This window comes from Papaver somniferum, unplaced genomic scaffold (assembly GCF_003573695.1).
Source record: "Papaver somniferum cultivar HN1 unplaced genomic scaffold, ASM357369v1 unplaced-scaffold_132, whole genome shotgun sequence".
Taxonomy (NCBI): Eukaryota; Viridiplantae; Streptophyta; class Magnoliopsida; order Ranunculales; family Papaveraceae; genus Papaver; species Papaver somniferum.
The window spans coordinates 7,287,559-7,295,970 of record NW_020622381.1 but is presented as its reverse complement, the minus strand read 5'-3'; the positions used below and the strand labels follow the sequence as shown (position 1 = coordinate 7,295,970).

Below are 8,412 nucleotides of genomic sequence, written 5' to 3'. Positions count from 1 at the left end.
TGCATTCCTTAGTCTTTTTAAAGTTTAAGTTCAGAAATCATCTTCAGATATATGACCTTCTCAAGTTCGCAGACTAGGTTCGCGGACTTAAGACACCGGACAGAGTTTACAAACTCCAGCAGAAATTCTCGGGATGAGAACTTCGCCGGTTCGCGGACTGGGTTTGCGGACTTAGCTCATGCAAGTAGTTTGTCAACTCCAGCAGAAATTCTCGGGTTTGAGAACTTTGGAAGTTCGCGGACTGAGTTCGCGTACTTGGCACTTGCCATTTTTCCGGTTCTCTTGATCAACAAAGTTCGCAAACTTTGGTTCAAGGGATAGGACTTATACATAAATGTGTTTCCACAACAATGTTTATGTCCATCATTGGTTATGTAATCTAAACTCTCATTTCAATCATTGAAACATTCTTAGAGGACGTTATATAGTTGCTACACCATTTCTCGTCAAAGCAATTTTCAAAGTGATTGAAACATATCATGACTTTCATCACTAGGTAAAGATAAACTTGGTCGAAGCGAAAAGCTTACCAACACATATTTCGAGATATAGATAGGCGAGGTATGCTTGGCTCGAAATACCAAATGTGTATAATCTAAGTGTATATATATAGCATACGACTTTTTGTCTCAAGAAGTAAGAGATAGAGTAGATAGACTTTTGAGTGACAGATAAGTTCAAGTCTTCACATACCTTTTTGTCGAGAAGTTCCACCGGTTCCTTGAGTAGTTCTTCTACTTGTATGATGAATCGCCATGAAGTCCTTGAGCTCAACTAGACTTTCTATCCTAGTCCGAGACTTAGATATAATAGACTAGAAATCAAGACTTATAGTTTTGATCACTAACATTGACAAACATGCTTGAGATAGCAATGCATGCGAGTTCGACCGAGCAATGCTCTAACAAGGGAGATAGACTTTTCCAAATGGCAGAGGAGTAGCTACATTTGAAGAGCAAGTGGTCCAAAATATGCCTCTAACACCATGAACAGTCAGCTGGTGGTTTGAGAAGCAAAAATCCTTCCCCTTGATCAAATTTTACTTAACCCAAAGAACCAAATGGTAGGCTTGTTGGACACAATATCCCAAATGTGTCGAAGTCTTTGATGCAGTGTTAGTTGCTTCAATACACCTAATTCACAGGCCACCTTCACTATAAGGGATACAAGCAGTAGATTATTTGAGTGAACATAGACAAGATATATACCAGACCAATGTAGTTAATATCAGATATCGGTTTATCTCGGCCGGGACCGATACACTGGTATGACTTTATATCGGGGATATTATTGTTGAAATATCGGTATAATATCGGTTCCAAATTTTAAGACTATAATTTTATAGCAAACATTTCCTGTTAAAATATAATAGATAACATTAATTTTATCAAAAACACAAAAGAGTAACTTCAATAACTTTAAAGTTCAATACCTTAACTGATTATTAACCAAGTTCAAACTAGAAACAGGAGAGTAACGTTAACAACTTTAAAATTTACTACCTAAACTGGTAATTAAACAAGGATATTACAATTTTAATCAAAATCATACGAGTCATTATCGATATCGGCCGATATTATCGGGAAAATACCCTTAATCTTTACCTAAAACGACTAATTTACCAATACCGAATTATCGTAAAAATTTTGTATCGGATCATATCGGTCGATATTATTGGGAAGATATTGTATCGTCGCTATACTGCTTCTCGTATCACTCCAGAGCGATATCCGATATTTCGCCGATATATCGACCGATGTGGCCGATATTTATTACATTGTACCAAACCAAAGAAACTACCTAAATATGGAGTTGATGAGATTTATGTCTTTTCTAAGAGGACAAAACATGACCCTATATAAACTCATCCCTAAGACACCGTGTAGAATCACCATTGATTCTATATAAACTCATCCCTCGGCTGCCATCAACATTAAATCTATTTGGAGGTATGAAGAATTGGAAGAATATATGAAGAAGATGTTTTGATACGTTTCCAATGGGTGCTCATAATGGGTCTAATGTCAGTTCCTTCTGCCATTTTTATCTCCATTTTAAATGTTATGACTCTGACAACGTAGACTTTGAATGTGATTGAATAGCTACACTATTGTACCTTTCCACACAGTAGCGTAGCTACCTAAACTGATTATCAAAGAAGTTCAAACTAAAAACAGGAGAGTAACGCCAACAACTTTAAAATTTACTACCTAAACTGGTAATTAAACAAGGATATTACAATTTTAATCAAAATCATACGAGTCACTATGGATATCGGCCGATATTATCGGCAAAATACCCTTAATCTTTACCTAAAACGACTAATTTACCAATACCGGATTATCGTAAAAATTTCGTATCGGCTCGTATCGGTCGATATTATCGGGAAGATATCGTATCGTCGCTATACTGCTTCTCGTATCGCTCCAGAGCGATATCCGATATTTCGCCGATATATTGGCCGATGTGGCCGATATTTACTACATTGTACCAAACCAAAGAAACTACTTAAATATGGAGTTGATGAGATTTAAGTCTTTTCTAAGAGGACAAAACATGACCTTATATAAACTCATCCCTAAGACACCATGTAGAATCACCATTGACTCTATATAAACTCATCCCTCGGCTGCCATCAACATTAAATCTATTTGGGGTATGAAGAATTGGAAGAATATATGAAGAAGATGTTTTGATACGCTTCCAATGGGTGCTCATAATGGGTCTAATGTCAGTTCCTTTTGCCATTTTTATCTCCATTTTAAATGTTGCGACTCTGACAACGTAGACTTTGAATGCGATTGAATAGCTACACTACTGTACCTTTCCACACACCGCCCCCCCTCATATATAATCGATATTATGTACATATTTATCATCTTGAATCAAGAATGGACGCTATCTATTTCTTATTTTCTGCTTCTAGTCACAACAAAAAATTGGATAAGAACTAACATATAAATCTATACACATATTCCTGCCTACAATGATCTTAATCTGAACAACCCCTAGCTTTTCAATACGTCTTGGGACATAAGCTGGGTTTTGCTTTCAGCAATTCCGAGATCATCCGATAGTTTTGTGCACATCTGCATCACCATCATCGTGGTTGTTAATATTAATGATATAACGTTCTAATAATTTTACTAACTCCAAATTCTGAGAATTTAAGCACCACTAACAAAGTAACAATGTCAATACCTGTCTGTATAATGACGAATCTCCATGCGATTTACTTAATTCTACGACATGAAGAAATGGACTGATCTCAAACATCTGTAAAGACAAAGTTATTACAAAATTAGAATCTCAAAATATCTTTCTTGTAAAAAAAATTCAGATGACCGATAAATTACGTACCTCTGCTGCCACGGAAAGGCTAGTATGGTTCTTCTGGCCTTTATGTTCTTGCGACACTTTTAACTGCATAAGGATATTTCACTAGCAAATTATTTCATTGTTCATTGAAATATTTTGTAATGTTCAAAACATGTAAGTTATGATGAAGTTACCTTTCCATTTCTTTTTTGTACTTGAAATCCCATTTTCGTTACAATATCCTCGATTTTTTCTAGTAGATCTTTGGAGCCATAATTGGAAGTGAACCTAATCTTCCTCTCTGAAGCATCCTGTAATTCATAAGAAAATGCCATGTCAATTTTGCTTCTTAGTGCCACTTGGACATGCTCATGCACAGTCCATAAGAGAGGCATGAAAAGTCGGATGTCCTACCTCTTTCTCAAAAAAGCCTGAGAGATCCAAGCATGAAGACATTCCAATTAACTGAAAGGCATTCATTTGGGTTGGTGAACCTGGCTGTTTATCCTTGTCCATTTGCTTCAATGGGAAGGGAAACCAATCAGTTTGACATAATAAATAAAATAACATAAAAAAAGCCTACAGAAAATGCACTTGAGAAAAGATAATAGACTATAAATTCGTACCGCTTCTTTTATTGAGAAGGCCTCAGCATCGACATTAATATTTTCTTCTTCATCCAAGGGAATAGCAGGAATGTGATCTTGTATAAACCATTCATGTTCTTTGATCTCAGCAATTGTTATTCGGGTAACTGGATTAGGATCTAGAATTCTTCTTAATAAGCTTTTTGCTCCATCTGAAAGCCATTTGGGCATTTGAGTTTCCCCTTTGAATATCTGAACCATTAACAGGATAGATATGGAAGTTAGCTGATTTCAGTTGACAAAATAGCACATGTTGAGTGAGAGCTATCATTGTACCGATTATAATTCAATACCTTCTGATATAGAACTGCCAGATTTCGATCGTCAAAAGGTAGATACCCACAAAGAGTAACATATAAAATGACACCACATGACCACACATCGGATGTTGCACCATCATATCCTCTATTAGCAAGAATCTGAAATATATGTTTACAAATTAAGAAAAGAATCCTAACAAAGTAATCAAGCATTGCATAGAGAAAAACAAGTAGCTCAAAGTTTTCATGTTGTTACCTCTGGAGCCACATAATTGGGACTTCCACAAGTTGTATGCAATAGTCCGTCTTTCTGAAAATGGAGGTAACAGTAAACAATGTCAAACACGTACAAAATGTAATGAAACAAAGTACAACCATTACCAGTGCATTATATAATAAAGGGTTTGATCAGTTTTATTATGTACCCGAAAATGTTTAGGCAAAGCACTTAGACCAAAATCTGTTATCTTTACGTTTCCTTTTGCATCAACAAGAACATTCTCCAACTGTAATAGAGAATAACAAGTCTAAGTGAGTATACATACCCTTATTTCAACTGGAAGTAAAATATACTCCCTCCGTCCCACTCCTAAGTGACCTATTTGATTTTAGATTTTGTCCCAATGATAAGTGACCTATATCACTAAACAATGAGATATTCCGGAATTATCCTTTTAGTTAATTATAAATAATATATGAAATATGTATAATTTGATAGGCATGTTTATATTCGTTACGTAGGTGTTTTAAAATGCTTTTCAATTGTATGAAATTTGCGAACATCCGTGGAGTATTTTGAGAGATAAACCATTTTTAAATTTCATTAGTTATTATTCATAAGGGTATAATTGTAAAAAATGATTAAAAATACTATTTTCCTTGCTTGCCTTAAAAATTGTGCAAATTTCAAATAGGTCACTTAGGAGTGGGACGGAGGGAGTATATTACTTCAAAAGGTAAATTGAAAAACTATTTTTTTGGTGAATCAAATTACCTTGAGATCTCTATGGTAAACACCTTTACTATGACAGTAACTCACACCATCAATCAACTGTTGGAAGAGCTTTCGACCAACATCTTCCGAAACCCTCCCTTTTGTTGCCTGTACGGAAAAAAATATATTTACAAGCTTTATTAGTAACACTTCAAAAGGTCGAAATGATTACTTACCGAACGGTTAATTAGTAAAATTTATTTACCACTAAAGCTAGGGTGACGGAAATTACTTACAATTCTGTCAAACAATTCACCTCCTCCTACATATTCAAGAACCATGTATATCTTTGTCTTACTTGCTAAGACCTGCAGCAGTTTACCAATTGATTAGAAGAAGAAAAATAGATATTACTACTACTAGTTACCATATTGATTTGGGCATTCAATTGAAACAATAGAAACTTAAAAAACGAGGCAAAAATAGAAAGATCATTCATTTAACACTGTAGTCCCAATGCCAACACCCCGAATAGACTAGGGCAAACAAGAGGTGCTCCGTATGCCACAAATTGTTTTATACTTGAATGGCCTAAGTGGGACTAGCAAGTAGATAGGAAATTGAACATGCAAGGTCCCCTATAGTCCCATACATGAGATAGTTGTAGCTTGTAAGTGTAACCATCCATGAGGAAAACTGCCGCTACTAGACACTTAAAGTAGGACCAATAAATAACAAACACAAACTTTACAATTATTGAGTTAAAATTGAATACACAAACTCCATACTCCAATCATTTTTGTGACTGATTTGAAAGGATATGTCCAAAAGAGAGACAATTCCCATTTAATATGGCCATACCTTCTCAACAGTGCTAAATAGACTCTTGTGTGCAAGTAAAGAGGCCAAATGGCTCATAGTGTCAAATCAAATGTAACCCTAGGGAACCCTAACCTTATCTATGATTGTTGCTTCACCGTTTTGAATGGTTTATATAAATTTGGTGAAGAAAAACAAGAGCCAAAACATATCTAGTGGGTGATATGAAATTGAATTTTCATCCGGTTATAGGTATGAGGTGGGTATAAAATATAGCCTCTTGTTCCACAGAAGGTGGACAAAATATTTATTTTATTTACCTTTTCATAAAAAATATTAGTCTAAGGATTTTAGAATCTGGTCCTTTTTCAAGGAAAATATTCAGTTAGAAACAAAATAATGAGATTGAGTGGTTTATGGGCAAGTGGCAATAAGCCTTGTCATCATTAAAGGGTGAAGCTAGTTGGACAACATTGACTGTTCTTGTAATCTTATCCAGCTGACAAAGCAAGCTGGCTTAACCAAAAAGTACCTTAAACCCAAGTCGTTCCAAGCTTATTAACCTAGCAAAATCAATCTACTTGGAAACTGGCCCAGCTCAACTCGGTTAATCAAGTTAAAATTAGAATTGAACACCGTCGTATGATTTTATTAGACTCACACAATCAAGACTCCAGCTGATATCAGTATATCACCGTAGTACAGTGTTAAAGTCATTGATGATGATATTAATGACCGTCGACATCATTGTAATACAATAGTAAAGTCATTGGATACCAATGAGCTGAGTTGGAAACTCGCTAGCTTAACACCAAATTCTTTATTTATTAAAAAAGCAAAAGCACTGAGTTAATTACAAGTTTCAACCTATCATGATCATCCCTTTTTATTTAGCTCATAGCCAGGTACACAAAACTCGTCATTAAACACTACCACCACCTAAGCAAAATGCCACTTGGGAAAAAAGCTCAAATAATTTTCTGATAAAGTACTCTAAAAATAGTGTTAATTTTACAGCATGGATGTTGCTAACTGTACTGTTAGATGATTCATCTCAAGGAGTCGGAATTAAACAACACTGCCTGGAAAATCTAATCTTATACAGCCCCCATTGTTGATAATTTCAGGACTAAATTTAGAAACTTCAGTTATAGATTCAGGGAATTTTGCTGCGAAAATTTCCCGAAAAAAAACCGAAAATAATATTGCCAGTTGGCGAGAAAACCAAGGGACGTAATTAACAAAAAAAAAATTTGCGGATGAAGAAAAGAATCTGAAACTTACTTCATGTAATCTGACAACATTTGGATGCTTCAACAGTTTCAGTGTTCCAATCTCATTCTTAATCTGAACAAACGAAAAATTAAACTATCAATAAAGGGATAATCTTGATCTCTTTGAAACAAACCCAGAAAAAAAAATTGATTAAAAAACCCAGATATTAGAAAAATAAAATAAAATATGATACCTGATCGTTAACTTTGAGGTTAATGATTTTCTTCTTCTCTAAAATCTTGACAGCAAAAATCTGGCCAGATTCAAGATTCTGAGCGTATTTAACTTTCGCGAAATTTCCTTCACCAAGTGTTTTACCAAGCTCGTATTTTCCTAGTCGCATTCCCAATTTCTCCACTTCTTTCACCATCAAAATACTCTCTTCTTCCTCTGTTTTCTTTCTCTCTGTCTCTCTAACAATAATAAAACTGTATTAAGTATCCTCTGTTTTTTTTCTTTATCTGTTTCCCTCAAAATCTCTATCTCTCTACTGTATGTTTTTAGTAATTCTCACAAAATCTATATTTATATCTCAAATCTAACTCAATCTGTTTTGTGAAACCGACGAAACTGCTCTGTGTTTATGAAGAAGAAGAGATATGACGATGATCTTCTTCTACTTCTAGTTCTACTCCTCTTCTATCCCACCCTCTCACCCTTTTATACGACGTCCTTGAAAATATATGGAGTCAGTCTACACGAAACTTGGACTATTTTTTTATTTTAACCCAACAAATACGTGTAATTGGTAAGAGTTGGAAAGGAAAACCCACATGGAAATCGATTCCTGATTGGATTCTGTTAGTATATTTTAAACCGTACGCGTAAAACCGAGAATCCTAAGATGCATCGTAGTTAGACTCTTACGTTAGGCGTTCCGAGCCCTGTTTGTATTCGACGTACGTTTTCTGTTTTGCCATCCGGTAACTCGTGGAACTTTAAACAAAGTCAAATCTCGTGTATAACGAATGCACATGGCCAACTACTCCACCATATGCAGATGAAAAGAATGAAATATTGCCCGTCCCGGGATCGGGATGTGTCAACAAATAACACTCTTTCGGGGATTGATAAGCTATCGATTCGATTTTATTAATCAAGAAAATGAATATTGGTCTATCTATTTTTTTCGAGAAATTTTTGGCAAGACTCTTTCAAC

The 8,412-nt window shown here is 35.1% G+C and overlaps 1 protein-coding gene across 1 annotated transcript; it reads right to left on the bottom strand.

Moving 5' to 3' along the window:
• Window positions 1-2,806: 2,806 nt before the first annotated feature.
• On the bottom strand, window positions 2,807-7,908 carry LOC113333198 (CBL-interacting serine/threonine-protein kinase 1-like). Its single transcript, XM_026579713.1, has 13 exons — window positions 7,447-7,908; window positions 7,263-7,325; window positions 5,456-5,527; window positions 5,220-5,327; window positions 4,651-4,731; window positions 4,482-4,535; window positions 4,259-4,384; window positions 3,945-4,157; window positions 3,733-3,837; window positions 3,513-3,629; window positions 3,361-3,423; window positions 3,202-3,276; window positions 2,807-3,089 (listed from the first exon to the last, which is right to left on the bottom strand). The coding sequence occupies exons 1-13, from the start codon at window positions 7,621-7,623 to the stop codon at window positions 3,009-3,011; spliced, it is 1,335 nt and encodes a 444-aa protein (XP_026435498.1). The 5' UTR covers window positions 7,624-7,908; the 3' UTR covers window positions 2,807-3,008.
• Window positions 7,909-8,412: the final 504 nt, after the last annotated feature.